Source organism: Lynx rufus, unplaced genomic scaffold (assembly GCF_022079265.1).
Source record: "Lynx rufus isolate CCGP_SWC_20201006 ecotype Redwood Valley unplaced genomic scaffold, mLynRuf1.p SCAF_4, whole genome shotgun sequence".
In the NCBI taxonomy this organism is placed as follows: domain Eukaryota; kingdom Metazoa; phylum Chordata; class Mammalia; order Carnivora; family Felidae; genus Lynx; species Lynx rufus.
The window spans coordinates 65,657,955-65,673,928 of NW_025814856.1; the positions used below are offsets into that span (position 1 = coordinate 65,657,955).

A 15,974-nucleotide genomic window follows, 5' to 3' on the forward strand; every position below is an offset into this window, starting at 1 on the left:
ACACGCGCACGCGCACACACACACGCACTTCAGACCGCCTGACTTTGCAGCGTTATCAACCTGGAAAGGTACTTCCCTCGTGGACACTGATTCCACGTGGCGCACAGAGAACCGCATGTGGCACCGTCCTGTCCCAATGGTGGTCACCCCAGCCCCCACGTGTCTCCTAAGACAGGAAACCAACCGTACGAAAATAATGGGACATGTAACAGAGCAAATCCACGGCAGCCTTGAGGCGTGAATCGATGCCACAATGGCAGAGCACGAGATGCTACTAAATGACACAAAAGGGGTATGCGGGTCCTCCAAAGCGCCCTCCTCCTTTCCCATGGTCAGAGCGGAGTCCTGAGAAAAGTCTCCCCTTGCGGGAAGGATGAAGTCTGGAGTCAGAGTGTTTCTGAGTCAAATGTGGAAGAACCCATCCGTGTACAGGTTCGAGCCCGTGGTAGCTGCCGGAGATGGGCTCACAGGGGCACACTCAGCCTCCACTATGACATAACAACGCCCGGCTGGAGCGTGCAATCACAACCACTACGTGTACTTTAAAAAAAAAGGGATTGGCTCAGATTGGCATCCACTTAAAACGGATTTTTCTGGTACAAAACAAATTAGTGACTTCTGTTTCGAAGTTTGGGCGGAAAAAACCATTTCTGTAGTGACAGGGACAAAAGAAACAACCACCCCAAATCGGCTGAAGATAGGTTTACAGAATCGGAATGTTTTACCATGTAAAATAAGGAAATATAGAAAAGCGGGGCCGTGGCTATCTGAGGGAGGACAAGACCGATGCTGAGATCCAAAGCAAAAACATTTTGTCTGCAGAGTCGTGAAGACGCCCGGGAGGAGCAGTGGGGAGGCAGCAGCTCTAAGGGGCACAGGTGCACACACAGGCACGTGGACACACACACGCACAGGCTCCTGTCCTCCCCGACAACCTCTTTCTGCCTCCCCGCATCCCACCAGGGCAAGATTCCGGGAAAGCTGCACACAGACTGGGCTGCATCCTCGGTGGTGGGGCCCAGGGCAGCCGGGATGAGGGGAGAAGAGACCCCGTGTGCACTGAAGGGGACGTGCCTCTCTGGGTCACTCTGGTGCCACCAGCGGGGCTCGGGCACCCACAGGTGAAAACAAAGGTTTCCCTTCTCCAGCCCACAGGGCGGGCGCCCGGAGCCCTGGGACAGCGGGGGCTGGGAAGACTGCGTGTGATCCCCTTCCCAGAGACCCGAGAGCTGCCCGGCTTCCTCCGTCTGCCACTGGATGTTCACATGCCAGTGTTCCCAGCTGTCAAAAAGCCACCGCAACAATGTCAGTTCAAACCCCTCTGCTCCAGTTCTGACTTTCACCTTGATTCTAAAAACAGGTGTTTCAAACCACGTCGGGGGATTCTATTAATCACACTGCCATCTATAAACTTCATACAATCATAATGGCCTTAAATAAAATTGGAAAGCCAAGTTTCAACAGAGCGCCCCCACAGAATTCTTTGCTTTTTTTTTTTTTTAATGTTTATTTTTGAGAGAGACAGAGAGTGAGTGGAAGAGGGGCAGAGAGAGAGGGAGACCCAGAATCGGAAGCAGGCTCCAGGCTCTGAGCTGTCAGCACAGAGCCCGACACGGGGCTCGAACCCATGAACCGCGAGAGATCATGACCTGAGCCGAAGTCGGAGGCTTAACCGACTGAGCCACCCAGGCGTCCCCACGTCAAAGGATTTTTTGTGCAAATGGAAGAGTCAGACGTTCCTCAGAGGAGATTCAACTCTTTTTCGAATAGTTGACACTAAATCCAGCATCCACACCACCCCCCTACTCCACATGAAAAGTATTTAGAGACCAGGCAACTCAAAAAGGCAGATCCTACTACAGAAGTAAGATGTGCCTTAAGATGTGCCATGGACACGTGACTCCTTAGCAGAAGCCTGAGCCTCCCGCCCTGGCTGGTGTCAACATCCTCCTCGCTGCCCCGCTTCTGTGCCCACAGCTGGCACAGCCCACCCACCCCAGACAGCAGAGTTGCTTGGGGCTCTGCAGGACTCGGGGGCTGCAAAGTCACTAGGGAGATACCACAGAAAACAGCCCCCGATGTCTGGATACGCCCCATAAGACGCCTTCCTTCTACATACGGATTTCAGTGGGGAAAGGACATCATTTTGGTACCTTCGCGGTGTAACCACAAGGAGACAGAGATGGGAAAGATGGGCCCTCGAAGGCCCTTCTGAGCACCGAGGGCTGAATATGCCTGTGGATTCTCCTTCGACACCTGTCCCCACATCCAGATGTCAGCGCCCCTGTTGCGGCTGATGCCTCCAAAGGGTGACTGCCACACCTTTCCTGCCTGGCCAGGTACAAGCATGGAGCTGTCAACAGCGCAAAGACAGAGCTCGTGCTTTTTCCTGGAGGGCTTTCACCTGACTCGCGCAACAACAGAAACCCCCAAATCCCTGAAATTCACAGAAGCGGTCTTCTCCTCCCTGTGCGTGCGTCAGGTCCAGGCTCTCCTGGTCGTATCTGTCCTGATGTCTGTGGTCACTCAGGGCCTGGGTGCGAGAGTCCCTCCTAGGGATGCGGTTTACCCGAAGTCACATTCTTAATGCCACAGGGACGCCAAGCTGCCGTTTTGCATGCCCCAGTTCCAGTTTTATAAACTTCCTTTCAAAAAGTCTGTGGCTCAGTTGGTTAAGCATCTGACTTCAGCTCGGGTCGTGATCTCACAGTTGGAGAGATCAAGCCCTGCATCGGTCTCTCTACTGTCAGCACGGAGCCTGCTTCAGGTCGGCCATCTGCCCCCCTCTCTGCCCCTCCCCTGCTCTAATAAATAAACACATAAAAAAATGAATGAGAAATAGTTTACTCGATAATACAGCTGCAGGCTGGCTGTTAAATCTCCCTGCATCCCTTGCATGTGACATCTGGACACCTGCAGCTCACCGGCTCAGGGCAGACGGCCTGGCGGTGCCTTCCAGAACAACTGCCCGGCACCGGCCCCCTCTAGCTGGACTTGGCCGCTGTTGAGTGGCCTTGGTCAGGGACAGTGTTCGCAAGGCTGAGAGCTCTACACAAAATACCGAAGCCACAACACGTCCAACAGGCAGGACTTGTGGGGGGGATGCTAAGACATGAAGAGTTCACCTGCAGAGAGGGGCTCGCTGGAGCTGGGAGTCCTGAGACACAGAACGGGCTTCCCCGAGATCACCCATCATGAAGGGCTCTGCCCCCCCACGGTGAGGGCTCCTCCCCAGGTTTTCAAACCGTTACCTTGAGTCTTAAGTGACTTCAGGAACAGACACCGGGGTGTAGGAAAGGCACTGACCTGGCTGGTATGAGCGTGGCTCAGAACAGCGAAATCCAGCCAGATCCCTGCTGGGTACCAGCAGGCAGCCACTGCACCTGCTCCCCTACCCCCACTCCCTGAGTATGATGCCCCTGCCAACACTGGATGGCTGGCCCCGGCTCGGGGGCCACCAAGGGCAGCAGCCACGCACAGGCATTTAGAAAACCACTTTTTCTAGGGGCGCCTGGGAGGCTCAGTGGGTTAAGCGGCCAACTCTTGATTTCAGCTCAGGTCATGATCTCATGGTTCGTGAGTTCGAGACCCACATCAGGCTCTGTGTGGACACACCGGAGCCTGCTTGGGATTCTCTCTCCCTTCCCCCAGTCATTCTCTCTCTCAATACATGATAAGAAAAAAAAAGAAAACCACGTTTTCTTTTTAAAAAAATTTTTTTAACATTTATTTATTTTTGAGAGACAGCGCATGAGCAGGGGAGGAACAGAGAGGGAGACATGGAATCTGAAACAGGCTCCAGGCTCCGAGCTGTCACCACAGAGCCCGACGCGGGGCTCGAACTCACGAACCATGAAATCATGACCCGAGACAAAGTCGGACGCTCAACCGACTGAGCCACCCAGGCGCCCCAGCTGCTTTTTTTTTTTTAATTTTTAAAAAATATTTATTTTTGAGAGAGAGAGAGAGAGAGAGGGAGAGGGAAATGGTGGGGGAGGGGCAGAGAGAGCAAGGGGGACAGAGGATCCTAAGCAGGCTCTGAGCTGTCAGCACAGAGCTTGATGGGGGGCTCGAACTCACGGACCACAAGACCATGACCTGAGCCGAAGTCGGACGCTTAACCGACTGAGCCACCCAGGCACCTCTACAAATCCTTTCAAATTATGAGCATTCAGACTTTGGAATGGGCTTTCAACAGTATTCACATTTGGGTCCGACTACACAGACATGTTTTTAAAGTCAATTCCGTGTGTGTGCGTGTGTGCATGTGGACATACACACTGCAGGGTTCCAAGTACTGTTTACTTGTGTGTCTATAGATGCTTCTGGTGGCCCTATCAGACCCCTGTGGGATCCTTGCATGGATGTCTCACACTGGAGCCTGATGACGGTGTCACCGGCTGCATCGTGTTACCAGTCAAGGCACCCGGCGGGAAGAGGCTGCCAGAGATGACAGAGAAAGTTTTAGCTGGTGTCCAAAGTGCACTGAAGATCGGCAGAAACGGGAAAGAAATCAGAGAGCATCCTTATGAGATGCACACTGGGTAGCATGGTGGGGCTAAAACACAGTGACGTAAAACAACACCAACTCAAATTTACTCAGCATCATCTAGGCTTGGATTGTATAGTGTCATTTCAAAGAACACTATTCATTTACAGGAAAATTCCAGACTTAGAAGGTTAAATTCGATTTATTAGAGGTGCCTGGGTGGCTAAGTCGGTTAAGCGCCCGACTCTTGACATCGGCTCAGGTCATGATCTCACGGTTTGTGGGTTTGAGCCCCTCGCCAGGCTCCACACTGACAGTGCAGAACCTGCTTGTGATTCTGTCTGCCCCACGTTCTCTGCCCCTCCCCTGCTTGCGCTCTCTCTTTTTTTCTGTCTCTCTCAAAATAAACTTTAAGAAATAAAACAAGTACATTTGGCTTATTAATCTTCCAGAAAGAAAGTTTAGAACCACGGGAAGAACTTGATGATCTGTGGATCTGTGTCGTTTTTCTCTCCTTCAACACACGGAAGGGATACAGTTGCTGATTTAGACAAAAATTCTGGTCTGACATATGTGCCCATGATTTTTCAAGGACTGCCCTTTATCCAGTAGGAGTTTAAACGGAAGTCCAAAAAGCTTCGTTACCTGCAACAGACCTTCTGAGCAAGAAGTCCACCACACCCAAAACCTCAGTGAGCTCTGTACAGAGTACGTATTTCGAAATACTCCCGCGCTCTCTCCACACAACACGTGAGCGAGCGTGCCTGCACTCGGTGCAAACGTTGCGAACCAGCTCAGAAACGCACTTAACATTCCAACTTGGATCTGGCAACTTTGTGATGTGCAGATTCCCCTGGATTCCCCTGGGTCTCCCGCACCCACCTGTAGGCAGTCACCACCGCGGCCCCCCACTCCCGGGAGCTGGAGGAACTGCTCTCTGCACAGCAATGCCAGGAGCGTGCAGGGGGCAGGCTCCCCCAAGGCCCCCTCCCCCCCTGGCTGCCCTTCCCAGACCACAGGTGTGCAGCTAAAGCAAAGAGAGACCCGTTTTGCTGTGTCTGAGCCCCTGGGAGTGGCTGCTTCCACCATCCCAGAGTAAGGTTCTGAAAGCATCAGGTGGGGGAGGGCTGCAAGGGAGGATGGTGGAATGTCTGGAGAAACAGGCAGTGGTTGGTAAGGGCAGCACACAGACAGCTCGCCAGACCGGCAGGGGCGCAGTGGGGCAGGGGACGGCATGCAGATGGCTCAATGGACTGGCAGGGGTGCGGGGGGGCAGGGGACCACACGCAGACGGCTCGCCATACCGGCAGGGGTGCAGTGGGACAAGGGGCGGCACCCAGACAGCTTGCCATACCGGCAGGGGACGGCAGTGTGGCAGGGGACGGCACTGTGGCAGGGGACGGCACACAGACGGCTTGCAGTGGGACAAGGGATAGCACACCGACGGCTTGCTGGACCGGCAGGGGTGCAGTGGGACAAGGGACGGCAAAAAGACGGCTCACCAGACCGGCAGGGGTGCAGTGGGGCAGAGACCGCACACAGACGGCTCGCCATACTGGCAGGGGTGCAGTGGGACAAGGGACGGCACACAGACGGCTCGCCATACTGGCAGGGGTGCAGTGGGACAAGGGACGGCACACAGACGGCTCGCCGGACCAGCAGGGGTGCAGTGGGGCAGAGACCGCACACAGAGGGCTTGCCATACAGGCAGGGGTGCAGTGGGACAAGGGACGGCACACAGACGGCTCGCCGGACCGGCAGGGGCGCTGGGGGCTCGCCGGACTGGCAGGAGCGCTGGGGGTGGGGGGGACACAGCTGGCTTCGTCTGACCGCACGGCGGGCACTCCAGGGTGCTCCCTACCTAGTCCCAGATGCGGGTGGTGCTCCACTAGCGTCCAGCTGTTGTCGTCCACACAGTGACTTCTGTAAACCAGCAGCTGGCACAGGTCTCTGGCCGTCATGTCTGCCAGAATCTCCACCACTTTGCTCGTCCCATCTTCGCTAAAGATTTTAACATCCTGCAACAGACAAAGGGGACGCTTACAGAGAAACAGCTCGGCTTTTCAAGGAGGAAAAACTGGACCAAAGTAAAACAGGAAAGGTGAGAACAGCAGTGTTCCAACACATGTATAACTGTCCTTCTGAGCAGCGGGTAGCTGCCCGCGACAGTGCGCCTGGAGGGCCACCTGTCAAATGCGCCCCCTGCCAACCTGGGAGGGGCAGGGCACGTGTTTGCCCCTCACCCCAACTTTGGAGGGGCAGGGCACGTGTTCACAACAGCCCCAACTAGGAGGGGCAGGGCATGTAAGGTCACAACAGGAAATTCTTAAAATGCCAGGACACCTCATAGGAGACCCAGCAGGCGGCCAAGCCCGAGTGTTTCTCAAGCTCTGGTGTTAGGGAGTATCAGCACTCATTTCAAATACTGCTGATGGTCTCAGGGTCAGACATTCCATGGGTGAACCAACTGCAAATATAAATGCAGCATCCCAAAGCCTAACTTTTGGTGACTCCACCTGCTGTCCACCCCCAGCGTCTGGGGTGCAGCGGCCAACCCCCGGTCACACGCCGCCTAAGTCATGTTCCTAAGGCTTAGGAAGTGTTGACAGAAATTAACGTGAAAATGTTGCAATTCAAAATCCAAAACAGAAGGGCACACAGTCGGAACCTGGTCAGAAAATTCTTTGTCCCCTTCCCCCTACAAAACTGCCAGCCAGGCAGGTACTGTTCGAAGCCACTACAAATGAATAGCTCCATGGCAAAGGGACAGTCCGGCGGAAAAGCCCAGGGTCGTAAATATCCTCTGCCCCAGCTGCAGACCGGCAGGGATAGGGATCCAACCTCTGGGGAAACAGGTGATGCTTCAAAACAAAATCTTACCTCAACGGCATGAAAAAAGCAGTCGGAGGAACAAGATGGCATTTTACATTGAGATTGTGTCCTGAAAGGGAGTTTGATTGTGTCCTCAAAGCGGCTTTTCCGCTGTCCCGGGCCAGCTGGGCCCTTCCAGGGCTGTCCCACCGACGGCTGGCCGTGCAGGGGAGCTGGGGGACTGTCTCTGGGCGGGAGGGTGGGCTCCTGCCAAGCTGCCTCCAGCTTGGTCCTCCAGGTAGTGAATCAAGCCACGCTGGGCAGACCAATCAGGTCCCTCTCTGAGCCTGATGCAATCAATCGCCCCCGAACGGGCTCCCCACTTTAGTGCCGGTGAGGAGGACACAGGACGTTCAGGCCAGTGAGCCAGAGAGAGCCCTGCTCCTGTTTTCCCATGACAGTGAGACGATATGCAGGATGCCCAGAGCCGGAGCACGCGTGTTCCCTGAATCCCGGCCTGTCTGCCAAGTCTCAGAAATGTGAGTCCCGCCAACTCCGAGGCCCTTGCAACTTTGGAGCAGGAGCCCGCCCCTCCCCCACCCCCACCGTGGTCTCTGAATGTCAGCTGGTCCTGACAAAGTGGCTGCCACTCTCTTGCTCCCTCTCTGTCCTTTTTCCCATGTGCAAATTCTGTCTGGCAGGACAGGACGCGTGCGTGGGGTCAAGTCCCTGTTACAAGGGGGTAAACGCAGGAGCCAGAACAGGGATTGCAAGGTCTCACGAGGGCTGTCCCCAGCCCTCCAGAAGCTCACTCACCAGGAGGGGAGGCTGGGTCAGCCGGGAGGCGAGGCTCCCTGGGGACACCACCTTGCCTGCCACCTCTGGGCCACCCCAGAGAAATCCCCAGTGGGGAGCCAATCGGGACTGAGGGACAAGCTAGCAAGGTACACGAAGGAAATCTACTCATCTCCTTCCTGAGGTTCACATTTCACTCAACAGAAGTTACACTTCCACGGAACAAATGAAATATGCAAATACAGCTGACATGATGGAACCCATAAAAACAACTTTTAATTTAAACAAAGAAAACATGCCTTTGTTTATAGGTCAAATTAAAAAAAAAAACACATTAACATAAAAGTTAAACAACTTAGAAAATACAAATGTATCCATTCAATCCCCTACAAATATGCTAATTGCACTGCCTCTAAGTCCTCTGGACAAGCTCTGCAACAGCCACAACCAGCTGGAGCATAAACCTCTTTCCTCAGTGAGAGTTTCTCTGCAATTACTATCAACATCAGCTTCTCTAGAAAATCCCAATTATGTTCAAGTCTGTTTATCAATTTTCCTGGCCGAAAACAGGGATGGCCTTAGTTTTTAATTTTTCCAGCCAAATGCATTTTTCTTTTCTTTTTTTAACCGTTTATTTATTTTTGAGATGAGGGAGGGGCCGAGAGAGAGAGGGAGACACAGAATCCGAAGCAGGCTCCAGGCTCTGAGCTGTCAGCACAGAGCCCGACACGGGGCTCGAACTCATGAACTTTGAACCAAAGTCGGAGGCTTAACCACCTGAGCCTACAGGAGCCCCCCGAATGCATTTTTCTTTAAACTCATTCGTCTTCTCTCTACTGCTCCATGGCCAACCTCCCCCTTACCCCCTCCCTCAGAGACTGATATACAGACTCAGTATTAAAAGCTAAGATGTGCTTTGTCACATGGCCAAGTCCACGGCTTTCAGAATCCCAGAGAAGGTCTGCTGGCAGGCCTGGAACAGGCAGGCCTGCGGCAGGGACAAAGAGACAGTGGTCCAGTGACAGGATCTCGAATCCCAGGCTGCCCATTCCACCCTGACAGGGCATGCCCCAGCCACCTCTCAAACACACCAGAGCTCGCGGACCACAGACAGAATAAACCCCTGAGACCGAAAGCGCAAGAATGCCACTGGACGTCCCAGCAACCTCCCACTGGGCACATGTTTGGAGCTGGGGGTGAGAGCACTTTCGGCGAATACCAAGGCACAAAGAAAAGCGTGCAACAGCCAGCCGCCTAACACCATGGCTTCTAAAGCCAGCAGGTGAAGGGGCCTCTTGCGCCGTGGCAAACACTCTTCAGTCACCACCTGGGCCGTGCTGGGGTTCCTTCTAGAAGCAAATAAGCCCTCAGTGCACAGGCCTGGGTCAAGGGCTCCGGGGAGCAGGCTGGGGCTCCCGAGATGGGTTCGAGCATCTCACACGGGGAGGGATACAGAAGTTTCTCGGGTTTCCTGGGCACAGCCTGTCCAGGTGGGCAATGCCAGGATGGGGGTGAACTTGGAGCACAGCCCCACCATGCCCGCCTGGTTCAGCCACTTCCTGGTTCTGTGACCTCAGACAGGGTATTCACTAGCTGAGACTCACATTCCTCTCTGTGCTGTGGCCGCTGCTCGGAGAGTCAATCACAAGTGAAAAGCACAGCGCTCAATAAAGGATGTGAAAGCATCATTTACAACCTCCCTTGGCAAAGGGGGGTCAGGGTGCTCTGGAACCACCAGGCTGCAATCCGGCTTCATTGCTAACTAGCTGTGGAACTAACAAGCTGTGCACAGTGAACGCCCCCCCCCCCCCGCCTGGCCTCAGTCTCCTCATCTGTGAAATGGGGATTCTCAAGTATCACTGACTTCACAGTGGACGCCTGGCTCAGGCTAACGAGAGCCCCCCCTCCCTTGGAAAGGTCTCAGCCCCCTGCACCTGCCCCCCGCCCTGGGGGGGTGTGCTGACACTGAAAACAGAGTTGTGATTGAGGCAGGCTCCGTCTAAAGGCTGCAGACACCTGGACCCTGACCCTGGCTTGTGAATCTGGCTGCGAAAGAAACCTTCTGACCAGGTAAATTGCAGGAAAAGCCAACCCCTGAATCCCCAACGTTCTCTTCTCCGCTACAAAAGAGACTAAATAGCTCATTGCTTTTAAAAATAAAACACTAACATGAAAGAGGGCATAATGATGTCACCAGCATGAGGCATCTTCTTTGCAGAGGTAGCGGGGGGGCAGGAAAGCTTTGTCAGGCCACACAGCCTCTGACTCCTAGGCGCTGCAGCTGGAATCAAAGCCCCGAAGCGGTAATAGAACATTCCGGTGTTCCCGGAGCCCTGCTGTCGTCTTCTATATGTTCCCTGCACAGAGCGAGAGGCAAACTAAAAGGAAGGAGTCTGAGCGCATGATGACATCTCCGTGGCCCCCATCTGCACCCTAGGGAACCTGGCTTCTGGCCCCGGGGACCCAGCAGGTAGGCTGTGGGGGTCACCTCCCTGCTGTCAATCTCACTCCCACGTCACGCACAGGGTGCACCTTCTGGCTGACTTACAGGCTCAGAGTCTCCTACTGAGTTCACAAGACCTCTTCGCTTTGGCCCAGACCACCTGGGGAAAATAGAAACTAGGGTACTTTCTGCTTTCTGCCCCCAGACCTGGCCACAGTGTGGGATGTCCCCGGAAGGTCACCCTCTTCGGGATGCATGGGCTGAGCAGAGTGGGGGGTGGGGGGATGGGGGGCAAACTCTGGCACAGAAACCAAGAGCCTAGAGAGAAAAGGGCTCTGAGCCAGGAGCTCAGGCCAGCTTTGCCTTCCATCAACTGACTTCTCAGCTCAAAGCCCTTCCGGGTCCAGTTTCAACGCATTTGTCAAAACGAGGACGTAAGCTGAGGTTTTCGGAAACTCCTGAAGTGTCTTGTAAATACTGGGAGGTAAACATTCATGAAGAGTCAAGTTGATCAGTAATGCAGAACGGCTTCCCTGCATCAAGCGAGCGGAAGCCGCTGGAGTCAGGATCTGAACCCGGGACACCTGCTCTGTTTGCTTTTGCTTCTCTGCCCGCAAGATGCTTCCCAGCGCTGGAGACCTCCCTGCCCGGAGGGATCCGTGGCTCCCGAGGTGCTACGTGAAAAGGCTTTTGATTCTGGTGTGCCCGAAGCCCCCAAAGTGGGCAGTGGTAGTGACTTTGGGAGAAATTAAATGTAGTTCAGACGCGGGCAGAACCAGGGTTAGGCTGGACGAATTTTAGTGAAAACTAATGTAAATCTAACGATTTTTTCCTGTTCTGTTCTAAATTAATGGCGCTACTTTGAGATATATAAGGTATGATAACGGAAGCGGCTCTATGTAATTATATGACTCTATTCATTGTAATAATCATCCTGTTGAATTACATGGAGTCAAACTTACTTTTAAAGAAATTTTCCCTGGGGCACCGGGGTGGCTCAGTCAGTTAAGCATCCAACTCTTGGTTTCAGCTCACGGTTCCTGAGTTCAAGCCCCGCGTCGGGCTCTGCACTGACAGTGTGGAGCCTGTTTGGGATTCTCTCCCTCTCTCTCTGCCCCTCCCCTGCGTGCTCTCTCTCTCTCTCTCTCTCTCTCTCAAAATAAACTTTAAAAAAAAAGGAGAAAGAATTTGCCTTATAGCCTGCTAACTTCAAAGTTGCAATGAAAATATATTTTAAGTCCTCACCAATCCTTTCTAAAGGAGCTAAAATTCTAAAAATAACTCACAAGATAGTTCTTGAAAGTCAACCACAGATTTCAGAGCCGCCCAGCGCCCCTTTCCCCCCCCTCACTGGATGGCTGTCACCAGCTTAGGAAGCTGGTGACAAGATTCAAAGCACAGATGGCCTACCCATAGCCTTTAATGCCTGTTTCATACCAGACAGATCCATTTGGAAAAATCAATTTTGACTTGCCCATCTGTATTTTTTTTTTTCTAGAATGGTTAGGTATAGCCTATTACTTTGACAAAGGCAGTTTTATAAACTGGTATCATTTTACCCAACATCGAAATAAAAGCTATTCTAAAAAAGAGTGGGGGCGCCCAGGTGGCTCAGTCGGTGGAGTGTCCGACTCTTGGTTTCGGCTCAGATCGTGATCTCGAGGTTCATGAGTCTGAGCCCTGCGTTGGGCTCTGTGCTGACAGCCCAGAGCCTGCTTGGGATTCTGTCTCCCTCTCTCTCTCTGCCCCTCCCCAGCTTGCTCTCTTCCTCTCTGTCTCAAAAAATAAGTAAATAAGCATAAAAACAACAACAGCTGAATCTTCCTTCAGTGGACTGAAGACAGCGAAGGAGATCCCAGCTGTTTGGAGCCGAGCAAAGATGCCGTGCGGTCTCTGGGCCTCAGTGTCCCCGCACGCATGGAACAGGGTGGTGGCACCACCTAGTGCGCCGGGCTATACATAAGGGCTCCCACCGGGTCCCTGCCAATCAGGAGGCCCCGTTGCTGTTGCCATGGGAACGTCTGCCCACCTCTCCTCCCCCCCCCCCCCCCCCCGGGGCTCCTGGGCCACAGCCACGGCTCCTTCATCAGTCTTGGTTCTGCCCTGCCCACCTGCTCCTCCGCTGGCCGAGGGAGCCATGGGGAAGAGAAGATTTCCGCCCCACCGGCCCTTCTTCCCGGTCAGGAAACGTCCAGCTGTGACCTCCACTCTGCAGCAATGGATTTGCTGGTGACTCTTCAGACCTTCCGTCAGCCCCACGGCAGCCCTCCTTGTCTGCAAGGCTCTCCTCTGGTTTCCAGGACCAGGAATCATGGGTGTAGATGGAATGCAAGTCCCTGCAGCCATGACCGGTGCCCTGGCCGCCTGTCCCCACCGCAGCGCGGAGCTGCGGGGACACAGCCGTGAGGGCCGGTTCAGTTACAACTTCAAGGGAAGAGGAGTGGAGTCCTCTCTGTCCTGCACACAAGGACGATGCCGGTGGCTCCCGGGATGTGTGAAGAGGGGAGGGGCAGGGCCACGTAACGTGACACATACACACACGCACGGACAAACACAGACACGTTAGTTTTTTTTTTATTATAAAAATAAGTTTTCAGGGAGCCTGGGTGGCTCAGTCGGTTAAGCGTCCAACTTATACTCGAGTCATGATCTCACAGTTCATGAGTTCGAGCCCCGTGTCGGGCTCTGTGCTGACAACTCAGAGCCTGGAGCCTGCTTCGGGTTCTGTGTCTGTCTGTCTCCCTCTGCCCCTTCCCTGCTCGCTCCCTTGTGCTCTAGCTCAAAAATAAATGAATATTAAAAAATGGTTTTTAATAAAAAATAAGATTTCATTGTAATGCTTGAAAATACACTTAAGGGGCAAAGGAAAAAAACTGACAACCCGTGACAGTTCCCAGATCCATTACAATTCTAGAGTATGCCCTTCTAGTATTCGTTCGCAGGCGTACTTATAAATAGACACACTGACACATTTAGGATCACAGGACGTAGAGTTTTTGCAATCGGGCTTGTGTGGCTTCAGATTACATCACAAATATCTCCCGGGCACAATGCTTCTTTGATGTTTTAACGCCTGCAAGGTATTTGCCCACGTGGCCGTACGGAACACGGTGCTGTCCTGACGGCTGTCCACGTGGATGGTTTCGAGGCTTGGCACATCTTTCTATGTGGTCTTAGTGTATGCGCTTATTTTCTCAGGATAAATTGCTAGACGTCAGTCTTTATTAAAATACATCTCTAATAAAGGAAACACTTCCAACAGGGAGAGGACGGACCGCGTGTTTGGTAGAATACTAGTCCCAAAAACTGAATTTGTCAGGGAACAGAATGGGACCCATGTGCAAATCCGCTTAGCTGCCCCACTTAAGAAACGGTTATCAGTGGGGCGCCTGGGCGGCTCAGTCTGTTAAGCATCTGACTCTGGCTCAGGTCATGATCTCATGGTTCGTGGGTTCAAGCCCCACGTTGGGGCTCTGTGCTAACAGTGGAGGGCTTGCTTCAGACCCTCTGTCCTTCTCTCTCTGCCCCTCCCCCCCCTCAAAAATAAACAAACACTAGAAAACAAAAAACAGTTATCGGTTATCAAGCACATCGTTAGACTCCGCTCCCGGGATATCCGCATTTGCTCCATTGCCCACTCCCCTCCCCAAGCTGTCTGGAAACATCAGTTAGGTACAGATTTTCTGGCTCCCCAGTGAGAACATGAACTTTAGAACCTGCCTGTCCTGGAGTCAGACCCTCTCCCCTCCTTACTGCATGACCCACCCTATCCTGACCATAAACACCCTCACTGCCAAAGCAGGGGGACTGCTGGACCGTCGCACAGGCTTATGCCGAGTGGCCCGCGGGATGATGCATAAAACTCCCCGGCGTGGCATACAACCCTCAGTAATCCGCCTGGCTTGTCTTCTCCTTCCGGGGGCCACTGCATGCCTAAAAGATCACCCTCCGTGTAAGCCCAGGATCAAGGCCTCTGCAGTGCCGACCCGGAAAGCGCCGACCCGGAAAGCGTAGGCCCGGAACTTCTGCTCCAAAAACTCGCTCACGTGGTAGTTGAAATTAGTAATTAGGAATTTGTTTTGCAAAGAACCTGAAGCGCACAGGGAGGAAGGCAGGTGCCTGACAAAGGACCCCCTGCACCCAGCCGGGTCCACCTGCCATGGGGGGGTGGGGCTGGGGGTGACCTGTCCCAGGCTCTGCTGGGGCTGCGGCAGCGTGAATGTCAAGCCGGAGCCTGCAGTGTGGCCGGGGCTGGGACCCTCTGTCCAGAGCTGAGCCAGGGTGGGAGCACACAGACGGCACCGTCTTTCAGGGACACCAGGACTGTGGTGTGAATGCACTTCTGATCCGATCTGGACTATTTTTAAGGATATTAAGGACTTAGGATTGATTACAGTTCTGGTAAAAAACAAACAAACAAAACCCAAATAAACAAAAAAACACACTCATCTTTTACAGACCCAGAAGTATTATAGGATATTTACAAATAAGTGATATTTTTACATGAGATTCTTGTCCCAAACAATAGGGGGCAGTCAACGGAGCGTGGCTGGAGCCAGACAGGTCGTGGGGGCTGGTGAGGGGCTCAGGGGGTTCATCTTACTATTCTGTCTACTCCTGTGTATGTTCTAAATCCTTCACAGCCAAGGGGCGCCGGGGGGCGCTCAGTCGGTTAAGCGTCCAACTCGATTTCAGCTCAGGTCATGATCTCACGGTTCATGAGTTCGAGCCCTGCATCGGGCTCTGCGTGCTGACCTCGGGGAGCCTGCTTAGGTGCTCTCTCTGCCCCTCCCTCACTCATGTGTGCTCACTCTCTGTCTTTAAATAAATACATAAATAAACTTTAAAAGAATAGAATTTGTTTAAAATAATAGTAATAAAAGAATAAATTCTTCACAGACAAAAAAAGCCTCAACATCCCTTTACCCTTGTGTTGCTAGAGGAAATAAAGCACATTATAAGGCTTTTCCTGCCTAATGTATTGTAAGAATTGGCTCTCCAACTGACCATGAAATTCACTAAAGAAGCGTTACTCCTTGGCTTCCTCAGTGGTTCCCAGTGGGAACTGGGAGGGGTAGATTTTGCACCCCCCAGGGGACTTCTGGCAGTGTCTGAGACGCTTCGGTTGTCACAATAGGTGTGTGTGTGTGTATGTGCAGGTGGGCATCCGGTCGGTAGAGCCCAGAGATGCCACTAAGCATCCTGCAAGGCCCAGGACAGGCTCTCACAACAAAGGACTGTCCAGTCCCAAATATCCGTATGATTGCAGACAGGGGACGTCTTATCCTAGGAAGCAAGGAAGTACTCTGATGGGGACACATCCAAGGAAATAGGAACCAGCCCCCATGGGGCAATGGGGGTCTGAATGAACACCCGTAATAATGACGGGGAGCCGTGGACTGAAATAATACTGAGTCCTTACTGACACACACACAC

General features: G+C 53.2%; 1 protein-coding gene across 8 annotated transcripts in view; it reads right to left on the reverse strand.

Annotated features, from left to right (window-relative positions):
* The window catches only part of GRB10 (growth factor receptor bound protein 10), a 191,982-nt gene that overhangs the window by 20,291 nt on the left and 155,717 nt on the right, over positions 1-15,974 (reverse strand). For all 8 annotated transcript variants that reach the window (XR_006965152.1, XM_047096039.1, XM_047096040.1 and 5 more), the window contains one exon: positions 6,351-6,507. Coding sequence is in view for 7 of the 8 variants with exons in the window: in XM_047096039.1 (XP_046951995.1) it covers positions 6,351-6,507 (157 nt within the window). In the remaining variant the exon portion in view is untranslated. The remainder of the gene's footprint in view (positions 1-6,350; positions 6,508-15,974) is intronic.